The sequence below is a fragment of the Hyperoodon ampullatus genome (assembly GCF_949752795.1).
Source record: "Hyperoodon ampullatus genome assembly, chromosome: 14".
Taxonomy (NCBI): Eukaryota; Metazoa; Chordata; class Mammalia; order Artiodactyla; family Ziphiidae; genus Hyperoodon; species Hyperoodon ampullatus.
The window spans coordinates 36,453,706-36,477,195 of NC_136927.1; the positions used below are offsets into that span (position 1 = coordinate 36,453,706).

Here is a 23,490-nt window from a genome sequence, read left to right on the forward strand (position 1 = left end):
CAAGTGCCAAACTGTTTTCCAGAATGGCTTCACCATTTTACATTCCCACCAGCAATGTATGAGTTTGGTGATATTTTCCTTTTCCTTGGGGAACCACCTTCCTCCTTGGGCCCATGTGGTTCAGGTGATGTTGACCCCACCCCTCCTGCCCAGCCATGTGCATCTAAGCAGGGTCTAGCCGACCAGCATATGCCAAAGAGATTGCTTCAAGAATGGGCATGTGCCCTGAGCCAGGCCAGTGAGATTCAACTCTGAATCTAGAACAACCCCTGGACTTTTATTACTTGGACCAATAAATCCACCATCCTTCATTTATCAAGCCAGCTGAGTTGGTTTTCCTGTCACTCGTCACCAAGTGATCACTCTGTATCTTAAGATTTGCTTGTATAAAATCTCTGTCTGAGAGATTTGTCTCCTCTGTGTGTTTTACATTTATTGAGTGTCGACTTTACATTAGGTACATCTACAAGTCGATGCTGGAGTTGGGCTTGCTCCGAGAGGGCGAGACTGGATCAGTGAATGGTCAGAGCTGCGATCTTGCAGACAAAGGGGAACTTTCGGCTGCAGGTGTTATCATTCCATGACCTCAGAGCTGTGATGGGAAAAAGCAGAGACTCTGAGTGAAGGTCCATCCACCACAGTAAAAGTAACCCTGCCATCCCACCAGAGTAAAAGTCCTCTCCCATAGGCCTGGTGTCTACACTGGCATTCCTTTCTGCAGATGCTTAATGAGGCTGCTGTCCAGCCTTACTCTCTCATAAGGCTAGTGTTGACTTGCCACTGTGGAGGAACAGGACAAGCCTCACCCAGAGTGGCCCAGCTCTGGCTCCCAGGATAGCAAGTCGCTGTCCCATGCCTCCCTCCCCTAATCAGAAAAAGAAAACGGAGCAGAGTAGGAATGGCAGCAGTTCAGCACTTGCATCTGGAGTAGATATAGGTTTGAAACCCAGCTCCATATCTGCTTGCTGGACAAACTTGAATAAATCACTTAACTTCTCCGAGTCTTGATTTCTTCATCTGCAAAATGGAAATATTAATAGTTTTTACTTCTTAAGATTGGTGTGAGCAGTGATGTTGTTGTTCACGATGATGGTGGTGATTGCTGATACCACATGCAAACCATTGCAGTCACTTTATGTCTCTTATCTTCTTTTTCCTTCACATAAACCCTGTGAGTTGTGTCATTAGCCCCATTTTGCAGATGGAGAATCTGAGGCACCAAGAGGTTAAGGCACTTACTTTGGGCTACACAGTTCATAAGTGGTTGAGCTGGGGTTCAGACAAGGACATTCAACTCCAGAGTCCATGCTCTTACCACTGTGCTGTATCAACTGTATCTCCTTCAATGCTCAGAACAGCCCTGTGGGTAGCAACGATTTTTTTTGCGGTACACGGGCCTCTCACTGTAGTGGCCTCTCCTGTTGTGAAGCACAGGCTCCGGACGCGCAGGCTCAGTGGCCATGGCTCATGGGCCTAGCCGCTCCGCGGCATGTGGGATCCTCCTGGACCGGGGCACTAACCCGTGTCCCCTGCATGGGCAGGCGGACTCTCAACCACTGTGCCACCAGGGAAGCCCGCAACGATTTTTAAATCCATTTACAGAAGAGAAAAGGGAATCTCAGAGAGAATAAGTAATTGCCTGCAAGGACACAGAACTAGAAAGCAACAGGGCCAGTACTTGTACCCATCTGGGTACTCTTTTCACTACTACACCTGGGCGCTCCTCCAGGCATCCCTTTGTTCTAATGTCCAGGAGCACGAGCCACCTCTGGTGCGTTGGTGAGATGACATAAAAGCACCATCCTCTGGTCTCTGTACAAGTTTCTTTCTTTTTTTCATGCTTCTATCTCTAATGTCTTTCCATCCAAATCACAGTTTGCATGTCAACAACGCACCATTAAACATTGTTTAAAATGCATCCACCATAGGGAACTGCCACGCCCCTAACACCCCCTCACACACCCCCCCCCCCGTGACCTCTGGTCACTCTCCAAGGTGTTGAATAATTCACAGTTTCCTGGCTATCCCTGGCACCTCCCCAGCACCCCTGCAAGAGCCCTGGTCTCGAGGGCACCCACCGCTGGTGGGTCGGTACCATATTTGCACGCAGTCCTCCTCTTCTGGGTCCGCATGGATGCCATCGTCCGGCTGGCTCCCATCCCAGTAGCTATAGTCATAGGATGAGCCGTCTGTCCATTCAAACTGCCCTTCCTGGGGGGTTGCACCCAGAGGAAAGGAAGCAAGCCAAGGAGAGAAAGATCAGGCATTTGAGCCAGCTCCAGCTTGGGGTAACATTCCAATACCACCATATCTAACAGTGCAGAAGCCCTCACTTTTATCTGATATACTATTATCATTATTATTATTATTATTATTTTTTTGTGGTACGTGGGCCTCTCACTGTTGTGGCCTCTCCCGTTGTGGAGCACAGGCTCCGGACGCACAGGCTCAGCGGCCATGGCTCACAGGCCTAGCCGCTCTGCGGCATGTGGGATCTTCCCGGACTGGGGCACGAACCCATATCCCCTGCATCTCAACCACTGCGCCACCAGGGAAGCCCTGATATACTATTATTAACCACCATTACTGAAACTGAGCAGGACCCTACAGGGCCCTCCCAGGTACAAAAGCCGCTCCATGTCCCCTGCCTCTTGTTTTCAGAAAAGTTATAGTCTCCCAGACCTTCCCTGAGTCACAAAAAAGCAGGCTCAAACAGTTAATGATTAGGACAATAGAGTCACAGAATCTTTAGTTCCTTCCTGAAAGATATAGATCACAGTGTCCTATGCACATTCCTGAGTTGTTTTGCAGATATTATGACTGCCATCAGAGGGAAAAAGCTAACTGCATGATGACCAGACTGCAGCCATGACATAAGCTGCTCCATCTTGAGCAGTACTGAATCTATGGCTAGCTCAGTGCCAAGAACTGGCCTCAAGGAAGTGAGAACAAACTGACCCTGGAGTTGAAGATTATGCTTAAAACAATCAAAATGATGCTGATCCAACCACCGCATGACCAGTTTCAAGGTGATTGTCGGAGCTGGCTGTGCTGTTCTGCTCATAGCCCCCCTGCCTGTGCACCCCTGAAACTCCCCTTTAAAGCCTTTGTCTCCTAACCAGCAACTGGGAGATGGTTTTGGGGATGCTAGTCCATCATCTCCCCAGGTTGCCGGCTTCTGGAATAAAGCATCTTTCTTGTTCTACCAACCCTGTCTCTCGAACATTGTCTTTTGAGCAATGAGCAGCCAAACTTGAGTTTGGTTCTGGCTCTGGCTGGTAACATTACTAGCTGCCATTTGTTGAGGGCTCTGAGCCTCAGTTTCCACAACTATAAAATAGAGCTAATATTTCCCTCAGAGAATTATTGAGAGAAATGAATGAATTAAAAGCATTAAGAGACTTAGCTAGTGCCTGGCATGTGGTGCGTAGGCTTGAAAAGAAAACTATAAAAACAAGTCCTTTTACTGTATCATTTGTTATTATTATTCTTAGGTCTTGTTATACAAGTTCCTTAACTCTAAGTATATTCATAAGCCAATTTTAAAGTTACTATTATAATGGAACATTTTGGTTTTTTAATGTTACAACTTCTACACAAGTTTTTGCCAGATGAATTCTATTGATTTTTTAAAATATCTATACTGAGTCTGGCCACTATTGATACTTCTGCTACTTTTTTTTTTTTTAAATATTTGTTTATTTGGCTGCACCAGGTCTTAGTTGTGGCACGCGGGATCTTCATTGCGGCATGCAGGATCTTTAGTTGTGGCATGCAGAAGCTTTTTTTTTTTTTTTTTTTTTTTGCTGTACGCGGGCCTCTCACTGTTGTGGCCTCTCCCGTTGCGGAGCACAGGCTCCGGATGCGCAGGCTCAGCGGCCATGGCTCACGGGCCCAGCCGCTCTGCGGCATGTGGGATCTTCCCGGACCGGGGCACGAACCTGTGTCCCCTGCATCGGCAGGCAGACTCTCAACCACTGTGCCACCAGGGAAGCCCCATGCAGAATCTTTTAGCTATGGCATGCAGGCTTTTAGTTGCAGCATACATGTGGGATCTAGTTCTCTGACCAGGGATCGAAACCCAGGCCCCGTGCATTGGGAGCACGGAGTCTTAGCCACTGGACCACCAGGGTAGTCCCACTTCTGCTACTTTGACAGCAACTTCAACCACCCTTAATGAGCTCTCACAGTGTGCCGAGCACAGGCTAAGTCCTTTACATACCTTGGCCCATTTACTTTTTACAACCAGGCACTATTATTGTCATCTCATTTTACAGCTGAGGAAACTGAAGCTCAGAGACGCAAAAAAAAAAAAAAAAAAAAAAAAAGTCCCAGTCACCTACCATCCAGTAAGTGACAGAACAGGAGCTGGAACTGGAACCCTATCTGAGGCAGGGCTGGAGGCATACATGCAGGAGAGATGCTCAGGATACAACTTCTCCATGGAAAGTGTGGAGACCAAATCTCCAGGTGGAGTGTGCCGTGATATTGCCAGGTATGTGCTCTGGCCCAAGCCAGCCTCTTTGGCCTTATTCTCCACCATTATTCCACTCACCACTGCGCCACTCTGCATCCCAGACACACTAGTCTTTAATGTCCTTGAGTGTGCCGTGATCTCTCCCACCTTAGGACCTTTGCCCATGCTGTGCCCTCTACCTGGAATGCTCTTCCTCCGGCTGATTCCTATTTATCCACTAGATGTTAGCCTAAATATCTCTTACCCAGGGAGGCTGTGGCAGCTGTAGATGTGCACTGCTCAGAGCTCCTTCAGGAGGACCAGCTGAGGAAGCATGGCTGACTGAAAGCCCCTTGGACCCAGCACTGTATTCACAGTGAGACTGTGCTTCCTCCATGCTGTTCCCAGTTAGTGACTTAGCATGTCAGGGGTATTAGTGCTGGCTTGCTCCTGCCCAATGTGGGACTCCTGGAATGGGCATCCTTTGCCTGGGGACACCCCACTGGCTTAGGTAAGACTTTCCAGGGTGAGCTGTGATCTAAGGCTCTCCCCACTCAGCTGTTCCCTCCCCCTCTTCTTTCACAGGGCTCAGACCCACATCATGGCCTGAAGGTCTTCCCTGCCTCTTCAACCCTCCCGTCTTTTTTCCTTCGCCAATGTTTTCCCTCAAAAGCCTCTTACCCATCCAATCACGTTTTTGTGGCTGCTTTTTGGAGAACCCAAACCTAAACAGAGGCCATCCCTGGCCATCCAATATGTTCCCATAATACCCTCTTTCACAATGATTATCATATTCTAACTGGGTATCATCGTGTCTGATCTCTCTGTGTGCTGGGCACATAGCAGTGACCTGGCACACAGGTTCCATGTGAAAGGCTGGTTAAATCAAAATGGAATCTTGGCTGGAACTTCCAAAAGGGCTTGATGGTCGGCACTTCCTCACCTGCCTGTGATCGTGAAGCCCTGTCCAGATGTCAGCTGGGATCCCAGGAACACAGCTGTTCACGAGGTCATACACAAAGACATTCTCCTCCCAGCTGCGAAGGTAAGAAACCCGGTAGCATGTTACTCATTGCCTCTTGCCATAGGATTGAGTTGAAAATGGACAGAAGTCTTTGTTAGCCCTCCCAGACCAAAGTAAATAGAGGATGTGATGTAGTCCTGCTTTCTCTTTTTCCTTTTTAAACTAAGGCACCCATATGGGCTGTCCTCTCAGGGGCATCTCTGGATTTGGTCCAAAGCAGGACTCAGCACACACTGTTACTCATCCTAGAAATGTAAAAACACTAGCAAACAAGGTGGATTATATTGAAGAGACAAAGAAAGGAGCTGACTTTGCATTGTACACATCAAATAACGAAAATCTCCACTGGATGTTTTTGCTCTTTCTCAAAAGCCCTCCTTATGGCGCCAGTCCTTACATAGCCTCCTCTCTCCTAATCCTTTCTCACAGAACATCTTCAAGATCTTTTGTTTTGCTGGAAAATTCAGCTCGAGGCCTGAACCTGCATAGACGACTCAGCAAAACCAAATCCTGCAATTATCAGTCCACCCTCTTCAGCAGGTATCTTAGGCCATTCAGGCTGCTACAACAAAATACCACATACTGGGTGGCTTATGAACTACAGGAATTTATTTCTCACAGTTCTGGAGGCTGGGAAATGAAAAATCAGGGTGCCAGCATGGTCAGGTGAGGGCCCCTTCTGGGTGCAGACTTCTTGCTGTGCCCCCATATGGCAGAAGGGGGGCCTCTTTTATAAGGGCACTAACCTTATTCATCAGGGCTTCACCCTCAGAACTTAAGCATTTCCCCAAGGCCCCATCTCCTAATACCATCACATTGGGCATTAGGATTTCAACATATGCATCTTGAGGGTACACAAACATTCAAACCATAGCAGAAGGCACTGGTGTCTTCTTGGGGGATTCTCACTTCCTATTTCAAAGAGCTTATAAAGTAATTCACCCAACAAAAGAAATTGATGGAGGACCCTGGAGGCAGTCTGCTGCCAAAAACAACAGAGAAATAGGGATGGATGAATGGATAGATAGACAGATAGATAGATAGGAACACAGAGATTTTTTTCTTCAGGTCATTAAAATGTTTCTTGAGCACTGATTTCATGCCAGGTACTATGCCGAATGTTTTATATACATGAACTCATTTCATCCTCACATCAAACAGGCACAGCGGCAGATGCTACAGGTTACCTACCTCACAGTCATTCCTAATCCTTTTGCCCGTTGCCTACAACCAAATTTAGGAAGGTCAGATTTCACTTTCTCAGCCTCCTTTGCAGCTAACACTAGCCATCTGACCAAGTTCAGCCAATTAGATGTATGGGGGAATTGGTAGAGGACGTCTTGGAAACATTCTCCTCCCCTATAAATGGAGAGTGGTGTGTGGAAAAGGCCCCAGTTTCCACCACTGCCTTCCTTCCTGGGGTTGTAGCTGTGTGTGGACATGATACTTGGAGCTGCTGCATTGGAGGCCCTGGAGGGGGGCCAAGGCAACTGCTCACCTAGTGCCTCAATATCCATGAGCCTGGGAAATGTCATTTGCAGAGATGAGAAGGGTGGGCAAGGGATGTGACAGAAAACGAACAAATAACAGGCACAGTTCACTCAAGCAGTTCACAGACCCAGAGGGACAGATCCCACTGGACAAGGGATTCCACATTTTTGGCTTCCACATGACACTAAAAGGTGAACATTGGTGTGTTGAAGAAGTCATTACAAAGTAATAATAATCAGCCCCAGACCTAACAAACACCTAACCAATAACTCACTTCAAAACAAGACTATGTTGAGATACCCTTTACATTACAACGGTGTATATCTGCTCCCATTGGCGTCTTCTAAATCAAGGGTCTCCAACCCCCGGGCCCTGGACCAGTAGCAGTCTGCTGCCTGTTAGGAACCGGACCGCACAGCAGGAGGTGAGCAGCAGGCCAGTGAGCAAAGCTTCATCTGTCGCTCCCCATGATCCGCATTACCGCCCGAACCATCACCCCTGCAACCCCCGCCCTGGTCCGTGGAAAAATTGTCTTCCACGAAACTGGTCCCTGGTGCCAAACAGGTTGGAGACTGCTGTTCTAAATGACCACTCTCTACAGGCTGCCACCTTGTCTAGAACACCCACCACTAGATTTCCTTTTGCTTGAGGCGTTGGTGGCAAGTCAAAGCACACATATCTACTCTCCTTAATTTTGTGTTTGTGGAAGACATTCTTAATCCATCCCAGAAGCACTCAGAATTCTGGCTCTCAGAATCCTTCTCAACACAGTGCTCTAGGCAGTCACATGCTGGGCATTGCTAAACAAATATTGTTATGAACTGAATGTTAGTCCCTTGCCCCACAATTCATATGTTGAAATCCTAACCCCTAATGTGATGGTGTTAGGAGGTGGGGCCCTTGGGGGTGATTAGTTCATGAAGGTGGAGCCCTGTGAATGGGATTAGTGTCCTTATAAAAGAGGCCCCAGAGAGATCCCTTGCCCCTTCTGCCATGTGAGGACACAGCATGAAGATGACCATCTGCAAATAAGGGAGTGAGCCCTCACCAGAACCTGACCATGATGGAGCCCTGATCTTGGACTCCAGCCTCTAGAACAGTGAGAAATAGATTTCTATTGTCTATCAGCCACCCAGTCTGTGATATTTTTGTTATAGCAGCCTAAAAGGACTAAGACAGATATTATTAGAGGCAATGGAAAGGAAAGAGGGTGGGTGAGTCAAGGCTTACTTGCCCTCGGAAAGATGATCTGACGTGCGCACGCTAAGTAAGCACTGACCTCTTGAGACGCCCATAATTATAATTAATAAAAATAATAACAGCTCCCACCATGGAGCATTGAGTTACCCAAGCACTTGTGTAAGAACTTCAGATGCATTTTTATCTCCTCTAAAGCCCCTCAACCTTAAAGTCAGTGTGACTACTTCTATTTCCCAGCTGAGGACTCTGGCTCAGAGAGTTTGTGGGACTTGGGCGAGGTCGCCCAGGTAGGAAGTGGTGGAGTGGGGACCAGCCTAGGGCTGACTGACTCTAATGCCCTCAATCAATGCACATAACATTGCACAGGTTTCTTCCTTTTGAACATCCGCTGCGCCCATTCCCTAAGCTTCCCAAGCCTTCAAGATCCTGATCCAGGCCTAGTTCTTCCAGGAAAGCCTCCATGAGCACCCTCTATCCAATTCTTGCCCACCTGTAGCACAAAGTTTCCATGCTCCCCAGGGCAGGCTGGTTGGTTTAGTTTTCTATTTCTGATGGGCTGGCCTCCCCAAAGAGAGAGACCAACACGGACCCACACGATGCCTTTTTTCTATTTGACATCTTATCTCACACCATCACCAGGCTCTATTCAATGCCGATGTTCCAAGATAGTGTGTTCTGTCTAATATCAGAATGGTAGATTTCTGGGGACAAAGTGCACTCCAGTCCAATGGGTCTTTGCCATTGGTCCTACCCAGCTAGGCACTGGCACCCCCAAGTGCCCCTCTCATGCACAATTCACGGTATCCTACATCAACTGCTGAACATGCATGGTGAGCGGTCATCTGGGGGAGTGGCTGCCCAGCCATTTTAGCACTAGTGCCATCTTTGTTCGGTGGCACCTGCTCAGGAAACTATTTCAATATTTTATTGCATTTTCCCCATATCTGGTCAAAATAACTGGGAGATAGAAAGGCCCAAGGTGCTACTGCAAGTAGTAAGCAGAGATCAAATGAACTTAATTCAACTGTCACTTGAAGCAAAGATGGAAATTATTAGGTAAGCTGAAAGTATGAAAACCTTAAACTTTAATCAGATGCTCCATGAACATAAGTTGATAGCGTGCTTAATTATGAAGGAAAAGAACAAAATTACAAAGCATGAAAAAATGCCAGAATTAGAAAATTGGATTGTGTCTCAAAGACAAGATGAAATTAGAGATTTTATAATATTGTCTAGCTTTATGGGAACTGAACTTATAACAGATGAATGCGTTGTGCAAATTCAACTTTTCTACATGTTTTTGGGAAAGTATTATATACCAAAGTGGAAAACTACCTGTATAAGATAGGAAATGCTGGTATAACATTTGGGAAACGTTAGTATAAGAGAGAAAAAGAGGGATGTCAGGACTTGAGAAGAGAAGAAGGAGGTAAGTTTAAGCAGAAAGGAACAGGATCTGGGTCAGGGGCTCTTGGGAAACCCCTGAATTTGGCTGGAATCCTTTCTAATGCCTATTAAACCAAGGGATAGATTACATGCACTGTGAGACAGGCTGAGCCGTCCTTCCTGTGGACTGGCCAAAGGGAAAACTTCATTTGGAATCACTTTTAAATTTACTGTTTATTACATATATTTCATTTTCCTCTGTAGGTTGGTTATTTTTGAGAAATTATTTTATCCATCTTTATAAATGCCAGTCACGTGCTGTGCTCTGTATCATAGGGGATTTGACCCCCGAAGATCGCCTTTCCCAGGCTTCCATGTCAGCTGCCCTCCACGTAATGGGAGGCACTGATGGGAAGGATGGGAGGGAGAGAGAAGCCAGGGTATTTCTTTCCCTCTCTGCCTGGGGAGGTACTGGCAGGGGCTGCCTGCCTTCTGTGGCTCTAGCTCCCAGAGGACTGGCCCGCCCTCCAGTTAGGGTTGGAGTTGGCTTCCTGCTGGTGTGAATCTCTAGATACACTACTGCTTCTTTAAGTTCTCAGAGTCCATCACTTGTGTATGTATGAAATTCTCTCTGTGTTAAATGTTTGTAGTGGTTCCTGTTTTCCTGGTCAGACCCTGACTACCTCACTATATTCTTCAGCACCACCAAGGATGCAGTGGGTGCTCAATAAATCTGCTGGATGAGTTGATGCAAGGATTCAAGACTTCTTTGGAAACTAAGATTGAGGACCCCTTCCCCACTCTTAACAAAACTCAGGGACTCTAAAGCATAAAGAACCAACCGTCATTGTAACTTCAAGTCTCTGAGATTCTTGAAAAAGTAGGTAAGATTGTAAATTTGTAGTTTAGTGGCAATGGAACACATCACACCTGGCTTCAAAGAACCCACAAATCAGCAGGGAAGACAGATGTGAAAAGAAGTCACTAAAGTGACGAAGAAAGTGCTCCTGGAGAGGTGGGTGGTGAGTGCAGTCAGGTGCCATCGAGTCAGGGGTGATTTCGGTGGAAAGATGGCAGAACTGAGTCTGGAAGGTTAAGGAAGTGTCTCCCTGGAGGAGAAGATAGGGACGGGAATTCCCAGCAGAGGGAACAGAATGTGCAAAGTATGCAGGTGTGAGTGGGCTGGACCACTTTGGAGAGCTTCAAGATGGTGAGCATGGCTGGGGCTTAGGAGGCATGCAGGAACACTGAAGGAGGCCTTGGTGGGTGGGCTATGGAACCCAACTGCTCAGGTTCAAATCCCAGCTCCACCACTTTATAGCAAGTTACCTTCTTGGAGCCTCAGGTTCCGTATCTGTGAAATGAGGATACTTACCTAATATGGTTTGCGGGAACTTGATGCTTATAAACTCTTAGCAAATAAATGTCAGTTATTATGTCTTATGTTATGTTCTTTACATACATATTATGTGAGTTATATCATAGGGTCAAACCCCCTGTGATACAGAACAGGGCACAGCACAAGATCGGCACTTATAAAAATGGACCTTCCAGCCTGCTGTTTGCTACCCTTGCTAAATGCTTTGTCCTCTACTGCCAAGGCCAGTTTCAATGAGAAATTGGGCTGAATAAAAGCTGCAATTACCAAAGGGAAACGCCAGTGGGACACACCATTCTCCACACCCCTTTCCAAAGGGGGTGTTTGGTTGGGCTACAGAGGACAGAGGAGTCCACTCACCTGTGGATGGAGGCCAGTTTGGCGGACTTCCTGCCGATGGAGAACTCAGAGCAGTAGAAGTCAGCCTCAGCCCAGGTCTTATTGAGAGGGAAAAATCTATAGCAGTGGCCTTTGAACTCCATCCAAAACAGTGGGCACAGGGAAGCCTGGGGCAGCTCTGGCATGGCTGGGGGCAGAGAGAATACGGATTGGGAAGAAGATTGGCCGTGCAAACGTTGATGCTACAGCTTATGACATCTCTTTAAGAATGAAAGTAAAAAGTGTCGCCTTATGATTAACGCATACCTAAAGTTTACAAAATAATAAAAGTAATATGTGCTCATTATAGAATCCTTGGAAAACGTTACTACATTAGAGTGTTTTTCTTCTTGTCATGTTGAATGCAAAGATTTTTTTAAAAATGCAATTGTGATTATATTGACCATACACCCCTGTCAGTATTCTGATTTCTAAAAATTAAGAGTATAAGCATTTCCCCTCATGTCATTATAAATTTTTGTAAACATTGTTTCAAATAGCTCTTTAATATTCCCTAGTGGACCCCTAGAGTTTATTTAATCATTCCCCAATTTTGGGATAATTAGATTGTTTTCTCTTTTTAAAAAACAATTAGAAATAATCCTGAGATGAAAAGCCTTGCGCATAAAGTTTTTGCAGCATTTCTGATGATTTTCTGGGGATAGATTTTTTAGGCTTTGATACAATTTGCTAAGTCGCCTCCTGAAAGCAATTTATACTCCCACGGTGATGTCTGAGAGTGCCCACCACACAGCGGCCTTGCCTGCACTGAGTGTTACCACTTTAATGGCAATCTTTGCAAATTTTATAAGCAAAAAAATGGTATCTTATTTCAATCTGCACTTCTGGGCTCTCTGGCCAAGGTGTATATTTCCCTACTGTAGTCAAGACTATTTATATCTTTAGCCCGTGGAACTACTGGGGCTCAGGATGTGTTCTTAATTCTGAAAAGGGACAAATAAAAACCCCATGTTTGAGACACTAAAGTTCTCCAAAGTCTCAGCCCCTCTGGAGGCCTCTTAGCATATACTTTTTTTGGAAACCACGACTGAAGATGACTGACTGGGGGAGAAAGGCATGCTGAGAACCTGCCTGGAACTCAGTTGGGTGGCTCATCTGTGAGTGCAGGCACCGGGCAGTGGTGACATTGTTAGACTGGGATCCAGAAGCCCGGGTGCCAGCTCCAGCTCTGTGCCTGACATGCCATGTGATGCTGGCACATTCCTTCCCTTCTCAGCTGTCCGACTGGAAGATCTTTGGGGTCCCTTTTGTGATGCCCAGGGGTGTGAAATCTTGCCTTCAAAGCCACTGTAATAGCTGGCTGGGCTCATGAATAAGGAAGTAGTGGACCACCTTTACTGAGCATTTATGATGCGTCAAGCACGTAGAGGGAAACTGAGACTTAGACAGGTTAAGTGACTTGCCCGAGATCATCCTGCTGGTAGTAGGCAGAGTAGGGATTTGAACCCAGGCCTCCTGACACCAAAGTCTTTGATTTTAAAATCCACATGATGGGCTTCCCTGGTGGCGCAGTGGTTAAGAATCCGCCTGCCAATGCAGGGGGCACGGGTTCGAGCCCGAGCCCAGGAAGATCCCACATGCTGCGGAGCAACTAAGCCCATGCGCCACAACTACTGAGCCTGAGCTCTAGAGTCCGCAAGCCACAACTACTGAGCCCGTGTGCCACAACTACTGAAGCCTGCATGCCTAGAGCCCGTGCTCCACAACAAGAGAAGCCATGACAATGAGAAGCCTGCGCACCGCAACGAAGAGTAGCCCCCGCTCACCGCAACTAAAGAAAGCCCGGGCGCAGCAACGAAGACCTAACACAGCCAAAAATAAATAAATAAATAAATAAATAAAGTAATTTAAAAAAAATGTATTCCTTGTAACATAAAAAAAAAATCCACATGATACTTCATCATGGGAAACCAATAAGGCTGAGGATGGTTAATCATGTGTCAGCCCCTACTTCATCAGGTTGCTAGGTCAACTCGTTGGGTCAAATAAAGTCACCGAGTGCTTGGCATGTATGGATGCTCCATAATAGTATGATTATTAACGATTAGCTCAGCGTTTTATCACTGAGGTTAATGGGCTTCAGGGGTCCAGTGAATCCCTCGAAATTAAATGCAAAATCAAAAGTCTGTATGCATGTATGTGCACACATACGCATCTATATGAATTTTTCTGGGGAAGGAACGGGACAGTTGCTTTAGTCAATAGAGCTATGCTGGGACTTCCCTGGTGGTCCAGTGGTTGAGAATCCGCCTTCCAATGCAGGGGATGAGGGTTCGATCCCTGGTCGGGGAACTAAGATCCCACGTGCCGCGGGGCAACTAAGCCCGCGTGCCACAATGAAAGATCCCGCATACCGCAACTAAGACCTGACGCAGCCAAATAAATAAATAGATAGAATTTACTTTTAAAAAATAAATAAAGCTTAAAAAAAAATAGAGCTATGCTAAGCAGGCAGCTTCCATCTGGGCTACCTGTCCCTGATGAGAGCCATTGGGCTTTCCTGTTTGATCAGAACCAGCCCTTCCCCCATCCTAGGCAGCTGCGCTGGTCAGTCCTGCCTTGTCTCACCTCTCCCCACCAGTCCCGGCCAACTGTCTTTCAGTGTGTGCCAGTATCCAAACTGGAGCCAGCTGATTCAGAATTTGCTCTCTTAACCCTCCCTTACATGGCAAAGGGAGAGAACTCTTGCTTATGGAGTTAGGGGGCTCAGGACCTCGGCCCTTCCCTGCCTCTCCCTGGACTTCGGTCTCCTCCTTTCTCAGTTGAGAGCATTGGTCTAGGAGGACGTTGCCTCGATGCTGAGAGGGCTGAAGGACCCCTTGTGATGCTGGGCGTTGCTGAGCTCCCTGTGGGGACTTTGCCCATTCCTTCCACACAGAGAGATTCGGCTGAATCATTCCCAGGGGTCTGCTTTTGGAGCAGTTCCCCCTTTGCATGGATGAGAAGCAGCAAATCATTTCCATCTGCTTTCCACCCATCACTTGTAACCGAGGACACTCATTGGTGAAAACGTGGCCACGTCTGTCCAGGTGTTGGCTGGAATAGTTAGCCCAAGAGTATGATACTTGCTGGTGCTAAACCACTTTCCCCACTCTCACCCGTCCTATAATTATTTTGCACCCTAACTATTCATATTAGAGATGGAAGTAGGGGATGTAACCACCCCAGTTTGCCCAGGACTGTTCCAGTTCTAAATCTGAAAGTGCCACATCCCAGACCCCCCTTAGTCGATCACCCTGGAGCACTGATTCTCAACCAGGGGTGATTTTGATTCTCAGGGGACATTAAACAATGCCTAGATACATTCTTGGTTGTCGAAAATAGAAGTAGTGGTGCTATTAGCATCCAATGGGTAGAAGCCAGAAATGCTGCTAAACATCCTACAATGACCAGGACAGCCCCACAGCAAAGGGTTTTCTGACCCCAAATGTCAATAGAATCCTCGCCCTAGATGGAAGGCAGAACTCCAAAATGTAAAATAACTGCACAGGGCAGCAACACAAAACATCACAGCAAATGTCCACATTTCTCAGCGTATCTGTAGTTTCTTTAACAAAAATTAAGCCACACAACCGATTAGAAGTAGAGTTTGTGTTATTTTTCTAATTTTGGAGTTAAAATATATAACTATTATAAACCCATGGCTTAAAAGCCCCGGGGCATTGCTAGAACACTGTGTCTAAATTTAATGGTACAGACTTCACCAAAGGAGCTGCAGAGGGGAAGTCTTGCATTTCCTCCCTGAGTTTGGGAGGAAGCTGACAAATTTCATCATCTCTCTGACAGAGGGAGGATTGCCCCCTCCCCACTCGGCGTATCCTTTCCTGTAAGGTGGGACTCTTCACGGGTCTCCTCTCTGTGAGAGGCTCCGAGTCTCATCACTCCCTCCCTGGTGTGGATGTGAAGCCCGAGCTTCTGTATTAGGGAGGCTGACACCACACCCAGTGCTCTGCCGTGCATGTGCCCACTGCTTTGGTTTCCATCTCTAACTTTGTTTCCTGCCCCTGGTTGCCCTCCTCACTTTCTTGGAAGCCCAGTTTAATTTTCAAAGGATGTTTGTAAAGTTTATCTGTATTTCTGGATGTCTATAGTGGAGACGTTTTCTGTTCTCTAATTTACCATAAGGTCTGATCTGGAAGTTTCCGCCCTCTTTGTCCTCTATCTCTTTTTCTTTTCCTTCACTTAAAAAAAATTAAACTTTTTATTTTCGAATAAATTTAGATTTACAGAAACGTTGCAAAGATATTATACAGAGTCCCTGAATAACCTTCATCCAGTTTCCCCTGATGTTAACATCCTACATTCCCACAGTACATCTGTCATAACTAAGAAATTAATATGGGTACATACTCTTCAGTAAACTACAGGCGTTATTCAGATTTCACCAGTTTTTTCTTTTTCTGTTCCCAAGATCCAACCTAGGATACCCCATTACATTTGCTCTACCTTTGTGATTTATTTGATATCAAATATTATAGTATAGCTGTCTTGATTAAAGCTACTGTTCCTTTCTTTCCCCAGAAAAATGCACAGTGTACACACACACACACACACACACACACACACACACACACACACACGGCATGCGGGATCTTAGTTCCAGACCAGGGATCGAACCCGTGCCCCCTGCAGTGGACACGTGGAGTCTTAACCACTGGACCACCCGGGAAGTCCCATACACACACAGTTTTGATTAGACAAAACTGACAAGAATTGGCTGGAACTGACCAGAATTGTCTAGCATTGTTGGATATTTGCCCCAAATCATCTTTACCTCCTCTCTTTCCCTCTACGCACATCCAATCAATTTTTAAGTCGTTTATTCCATCTCCCAGCACCTCTCCACTTCCTTTCTTTCTTTCTTTTCTTCCCTCCTCCCTTCCTTCCTTTCTTTCCTTCCCGTCTTCCTCCCTCCCTCCCTCTCCCTCCCCCACTTCTGTCTCTGTCTCTTTCTCTTTCCCTTCCACATTCTTCCTCCCCCTGTCATCTCTCACAGAGACCTCCTCAATTGCCGCTTGGCTGTTCTTCCTGCCTTAGCTCACCTTCCAAATCCAGAGGGATCGTTCCAACACCCTGATCTCATCTCACCGAAGCCCTCCAGGAGTGCCCATCACCCTCAGGAGCAGGGCTCCCACCTGCCCCTGCAGCTTATCCCCTGTCGCTCACAACATGCTCCAGGTTTGCTTCAGCTCTTGCCATTTCTCAAAGTGTGTCCACATCTTTGCAGATACTTCCCTTGGCCTGTCTTCGGCCAATTCGAGTTTCTTCTTTGAGTCTCAGCCACATGGTGGCTTCTTTAGAGAAGATGAGGTAGGAGCCTCTCTAAGAGCTCCTAGAGCCCCTCATCCCTCCTTTCACGCATCCCCGTGAATTCTTGTTCAGTCTGGCCTCCCCCTGCACAAGGTCTGCTGTGATCATCCCTCTCCCCAGTGCCTGGCACATAGTAGGTGTGCAATAACTAGTTTTGAATGACTAAATGCATGCTAGGAAATCAAATGCTGCTTCTTTGGGTCAACTGCCCCTTTTGGGGGACAGTGGTGAGAAGGGTGTGGACACCGCCCATGTGCCCTGATGCCTCCAACCTGGTGTACCTTGACTCTAGGATGGCGTGCCTGGACTTTTCTAACTCAGCACTGAAGGCAGTTGACTGATCCTGGTTTTCCAGATTACTTAGCGCCATGACTGCTGTTTGGAGCAGTATCAGCCTCACCAGGGAGCTCATTAGCAATGGAGAATCTCAGCCCCCACCTTCCTGCCCTTCTCCCCACTCCTGGTCCCTTTGATTTTCTCCACTGAGCAAGCGGTGGTTATGGATGCCTGGGGTGAAACATACCAGAAAATGGGGCTGTGACAGGTCACTGCTCAATTACTCCCCTTTCCACCTGGGCAGGCAAAGGCCTTTAATTGGGAGGACCTGGGAGGCAAAAAGGAGCCACTCGCTTGCACTGGGATGATAATGAACTCCACCCTGCCTGGCAACACCCTACCTCTGGGATTTTAGAAACGAGGAATAGATTTAGGACTTTTTTCTTTTTCCTTTCTTTTTTTAAAAAAATATTTATTTATTTGTCTGTGCTAGGTCTTAGTTGCAGCATGCAGGCTCTTAGTTGCAGCACACAGGATCTAGGTTCCCTAACCAGAGATCGAACCCAGGCCCCCTGCATTGGGAGCGTGGAGTCTTAATCACTGGACCACCAGGGAAGTCCCTTAAAGGACTTTCATCAACCTGGAACCCAGAGTAGCCTTTGCTAATCTGTGTCTCTCTGGTGAAGAGATCTCTATAGCTTTATAGCTTGACACTCAGGTAGTGATGGTGACATTATAACCAGGGCCAACCCTACTGAGCTTCCGTCTGAGCCAGGCATTGTGTCAGGTGCTTTGTACATATCAATTCATTTGGTCTTCATACATCCTACAAGGTAGGTACCACGATCATCCCCCTTTATAGATGAAGAAACCAAAGCACAGAAAGGTTGAGTAACTTGCCTGAGGTCACACAGCTCTTAAGTGGCAGAGCTGGGTTTTGAAGCCAGGCTGTGTGGCTCCAGACCTAATTTAGAGATTCCTGCTGCATTTAAGCCCATTTCCTTTTGTCTCAATCTTGATGGTCTGGCTCTTCATTCATCCCCTTATTCATTCAACAAGTCTTATGTGAGCACCTACTTGGTCTCAGGTAGTTGGCTATGTGCTGGAGATACTGTGGCACACTACACAGAGGTGACCTCTGACCTCATGGATCTTACACTCTCTGGAGGCTGACATTAAGAAAAATAAGCACAGAAATAAAATGTCATTAATATGCAATTAATATGGGTTTGTGTCATGCAGGCAAAAACTTGAGGGAGCAGCGCTCAAATTATTTTAGAAACTGGTCATTTCTTTGCCTCTTTTCTCTCCCTAGTTGAACTGGTGGCCACCCCAACCCTGCCTTCAGGGTGTCCACTGGTGATTATGACAGGACACCAGAGTGAGTCCCCTTCCGGATGGGGAAAATAAAGGTGTTGCCACAGGAGCACCTAAAAGTGGCACATAACCCAGATTTGGAGATCCAGGAGGCTTCCTGGAAGGGGTGATGTGAGACTGCCTACTGAGACCTGAAGGATGAGGAAGAGTCAGAGGAAGAGTGTTCCAAGTGGAGGGCACAGCATGTGCAAAGGCCCAGAGGTATGAGAGAGAAGGGAACATTTGGAGAATTGTAAAAGGTTCAGCCTGGCTGGGAATCTGAGAGAGGGATGAGGCTGGAGGTGACGGAGGGGAGGGGTGGAAGTGGAGGTGGGGGGCGGGGGGGGGTGGATGCACAAAGAAGCTTGTTGCTCTGGAAACCAAGAGGCCAAACTACATGGTATTTTACTTCAATTAGCAGCACCAAAGGCCCCCAGGGTCTCCCAGCTGGGGTGGGAGTCAAAGCCTTTGGAAGCTCTGAGCTTGTTAAGGAAAGAGGACATGCCACCGGAGTTCAGGACTTGTTTTTTTAATCTCTCTCTTTTTAAAAGAATAAATTGTCACCTTCCCACACGATCTGGCTGCTCGCTCCCCTGGCCCCAGTCCAGCTGCCCACAAATACACTACCCTGCCTCCTCCTGCCCAGATCAGCCTTGAGAGCCAGCTGGGAGTGGAGGGGGAGGCTCTGGGGGCCACATTGGCGGCCTCCCCGCCACCACCCACCCGTCACTACTGGGCCCCAGATGTCCCAGGGGGTCGGAAGTGTCTCCCAGTGTCTGGGAAGGTGGCCACTGGGAGGGCTCAGTCACCTTCATTGCCTGCTGTCTCCCTGGTCCACAGATCCCACCCTCAGTGGGCCCTTCCCAGTGAGCCCTGGCTCTGGGGTGCAGAACTGCTGGTCCCAGGCCTCTCATGCCTCAGCTTTGTTCTCCCTCCTTCCAGGCTGCTTTTGTGGTCACATGATACAGAGGAGCCAGCACTGGGTGATTTTTTATATTGCTCATAACAGTGGCCATTCATTGCGTGGTTAATATAACCGTTGAGACCAAACTGGGAGGGGTATCTGTATCATCCCCATTTTATAGGTGCAGAAACCGAGGCTCAAAGATGTTAAGTCACTCGCTCCCACAGCTAGCAAGTGGCAGTGTCAGGATGAGATTAAGGTCTGATGGACTTGAAAATTCCTAAGCACTACAGTGCCTCCAGAAAACATCTTTTTCTGGTCTTGGTTTTCTCATTTGGCAAGACAAATATATTAAACACCCAATTTAACAGCATTATGGACTGAATGTTTGTGTGTCCCCCTCCAGTTCATATGTTGAAGCCCTACCCCCAGTGTGATGGTATTTGGAGCTGGGGCCTTCAGGAAATTAGGGTTATATGATGTCATAAGGGTGGACCCCCATGATGGGGTTAGTGCCATTAGGAGAAGAGGAGAGACCAGAGCTCTCCTTTCTGTGGCCATGTGCAAGCCAGGAAAAGAGCTCTCACCAGGAACTGAATTGGTCAACACCTTAATTTTGGAGTTCCCAGGCTTTAGAACTGTGGGAAATAAATTCCTGTGGTTTAAGCCTCCCAGTCTATGGTATTTTGTGATAGCAGCCTGAGCTAACTAAGATCAACATAATTAAGTAATAATTCAATGTTTCCTGGGTGCTTATTTGGCTTGAGGTCTGTGCCCTCAAGTTGCTCACAGTCTGGAGGGAGGAATGCATAGCACACATGGCAATGAGTCCTCATACACTAAGGGACATTCTAGAAATATGCAGAGGGCTCTGTGACTATAGAGGAGGGGTAGGGAATGGGTTAGAGTGTCCAGGCAGGGTTACTCTAGGATCTGACTCTATGACACAGACTGGAGGGTGGGGAAGGGTATACTCTAGGAAGTAGGGACACCCAGTTGCCCAAGCCTCTGTGCTCCAGCCTCAGAACTTAGACTCTGGAGTTAGATGACTCCAGTTAGAAACTCACCTCTTTGTGCCTCAGTTTCCTCATCGGTAAAATGGGCATGATGATAGTGCCTACTTCACAGGGAAGCCAGTGCCTCGCTTATAGTAGGTGTTCTAGTAAACATGAGATATTACAACAGAAACAGCCTGGGCCCTGGAATAATCCTGGTGCTGAGTGCACAATACCAGTTTCTTGGAGGGGAGAGGAAGAGGCTATGGAACTTGACCGATTCTCCCTTCTCACCCCTGAAGGCCTGCAGAAGCAGGCCCTGAGCATCAAAATGCTTTGCTAGAATTTCCTTTGCTGTAGAAAGTTCTTGGGCTCAGGAGCCAGGGAAAGGAAACTTTTTTATGGTTATGGTTGAAGAATCATAACAGCAAATATTTATGTAGCTTTTACCAGGTGCCAGGCCCTCTTTTAAGCACTTAATATTTGTTAATCCACGTAACCAAAGTGATCAAAGCCAGGTTCAGAGAAGGGTTTTAGGAAAAGGATCTAGTCTGGCGAAATCCTTCCCAGTCTTTCAGAAGTGTCTAAAGGTCTAAAAGCAGATCTAAGGGTATGGCTGGGTTGCACTATTTGTGTATATTTGCATGTTCATGAAAGGTCCAGAGCAGTGGGATGAAGGATGGAATGACCCTGTTCTGTTTTGTACCTAAAGGCTCAGGATGCAGGAGAGGAGGAAGAACCAGGCCCACTTTCAGTAAGGAGGGCTATGGTTGTGCGCCCACCTTCATGGTCTGCAAGTGCTCACCAAGACCCCAGATAAGGCTTCCCTAGTCACACATCAATACGCACACTCACACGCACACACACACCCACTTGACACACGCACACACACTTAACTCACACGTTCTCTACTGCACTGAAATCACTTTCCTCTAGCAGATTTATCCACTCAGGCTTGAACTGGGCTTTCTGCTGGACTGGACGGATGATGACCTTGGCCAGATTATTTGGCCTCTGTAGGCCTCAGTTTCCATAGCTGTATTGTGGAAGGATGGGGCCAAGTGGATTTCTGGGACCCTTCCTTCCAACTCCAACTCTGAGGTGTCCAAAGTTGCTGGGTTAGAAGGGATCTCAGTCTCCTCATCTGTAGAGTGGGACTGAGGCATGGGGCTAGATGTCTGGAAGTTCTTTTTTGAAGGCATTTTGTCACAGCAGAAAACTGTGTCTCCTGGTCAATTCTATCATAACATCAACAACCACAGTGGCAGAAGTAGTAAGGTAATAAGCCATTTTTCAAGTGCTTTCTATGTGCTAAGTGCTTCACTTGCATCATCTCATTGAAGATTCCCCAAAACGTTTGATGGACACCATTATCATCCTCACTTTCCACAGGAGGAAAACTTGAAGCTCGGAGAAAGGTCCCATGTCCTCAAGCTAGTGAGAGAGAGAGGACCCCCTATCGCTCCCACTCTCAAACTCAGCCTCAGGACTTTCCTCTTATGCTGGGCAGAAAGGCAAGATCTTGGAACACACAAATATCTTTCAAGGATATTTTGTCCAACTTCTCTCCTACTCACCCATTGCATGGATGAGGATATTGAGGCACAAGAGCAAGCAGGCAAAGACACTGTTATGGACTGAATGTTTGTGTGCCGCCCAGATTCCCATGTTGAAGCCCCAACACACAATGTGATGGTGTTTTCATGGGGTCTTTGGGAGGTGATTAGGGTTAGATGGAGTCATGGAGCCCCCATGATGGGATCAGTGCCCTTATAAGAAGAGGAAGAGAGACAAGAGCACTCTCTCTCTCCACCATGTGGCTACTTGCAAGCCGGGAAGAGGGCCCTCACCAGGTAACAGATCAGGTGGCATCTTTATCTTGGACTTGTAGCCTCCAGAACTCTTCCGGTTGTTGAAGCCACCCAGTCTGTGGTATTTTGTTATGGCAGCCCGAGCTGGCTAATACAGACACTCAGAGAGTTTATGGCAGACCAGAGCCCCTGATGCTTGCCCAAATGAACTGACCACCCTTTATCTCCCATCACTAGGGTTACCAGATTAAAAAAAAAAAAAGAATTCCCAGTTAAATTTGAATTTCAAATAAACAAGGAATAATTTTTAGCATAAGCTATGTCCCATGCAATATTTGAGACACTTACAGTAAAAAATGATTTATTGTTTATCTGAAATTCAAATTTACCTGGACATCAGGTATTTTATCTTGCAGTCTTATCACCCCACTATTTAAATTCCCCTCAACACTGTAACTGCCCAATAACATGGCTTTATGGGGATCTTACAGATGTTTTATTACAGTGTTAGTTTTATTTTAATGGGGACAGAAATAGTATCTCTGCCACAGAGTTATTGTGAGGATTAAATAAATCCATATGTAAAAAGTGCTTAAAACAGTGCCTGGCATATAGTGAGGGCTATATTGTTGTTATTGGTATTATTATTATTATAGTTTTTAAACCATGTTTGGAAAGAACCCTCCTGGTAGAGGTGACAGGCAAGATCTTCCACCTTGAAGGGACTGTAGGACTCAGGACTCTTCCTACCCCAGAGTCAGCACCCTAGCCTCCCTCTTGCAAGGGTGAAGAAATTGAGCTCATTTGAAGCCCCGCGTCCTCCAAGTGGGACACTGGGAGGCCACATCCCGAGGCTGATGGATCCCAATCCCTGGGGACACTGAATATCCGCAGAGCTGGGTGTCACAGGGCCAGGCCGCCAGGGAGGTCACTAGAGGGACAACTATGTCCTCCTGAGTGCCCAGCTCCCTGGAAACAGCTGTCACAGCCAAGGTGGGACTGTGGAGCCTAGATGCCAAATCCCTAACAAAAATACCATCTCCAGATCTTCCTGTGGTGCCAGGCACTTTCCCCAGATTATCTCATCTCCCTTGCACAGTAGCCCCAGAGGGTGCCATTGTGACCACCGTTTTCTGAAGGAAACTGAGGCTCAGAGAGGTTAAGAAACTTGTGCCAGGTCATACAGCTTTGAAGATGCAAAGCTGGGATTTATCACCAGGTCTCTTTGCGTCTGGCCCTAGCACAATGCGCATGAGCTGGAGGGAGAGCAGCTGGCGGGGCTGTCAGGAGGCTCAGCTTGGCCCCCCAGCATTCCTTGGGTCAGGCAGGCCTGCAGCCCAGGCAGCAAGGCCTCACTGACAGCTCAAGCATTTGCGGGATGTCCTCCTCTCTTCCCGGCCCTGGCCCCATGCTCACCTGGGCTGATATTGATGTCCGTTTGCGGAAAGGCCTGTGCGGAGAGGAGGGTCAGGACGGCCGCGGCCCACAGTCCCCACCTCTGCAT

At 47.2% G+C, this 23,490-nt stretch overlaps 1 protein-coding gene across 1 annotated transcript; it reads right to left on the reverse strand.

The window, feature by feature from the left end:
- Positions 1 to 431: 431 nt before the first annotated feature.
- Positions 432 to 23,490, reverse strand: CLEC19A (C-type lectin domain containing 19A; the record flags this gene model as incomplete). Its single annotated transcript, XM_079719345.1, has 5 exons — positions 432 to 592; positions 2,079 to 2,211; positions 5,400 to 5,493; positions 11,296 to 11,461; positions 23,403 to 23,490. The coding sequence occupies 5 exons, from the start codon at positions 23,488 to 23,490 to the stop codon at positions 513 to 515; spliced, it is 561 nt and encodes a 186-aa protein (XP_079575471.1). The 3' UTR covers positions 432 to 512.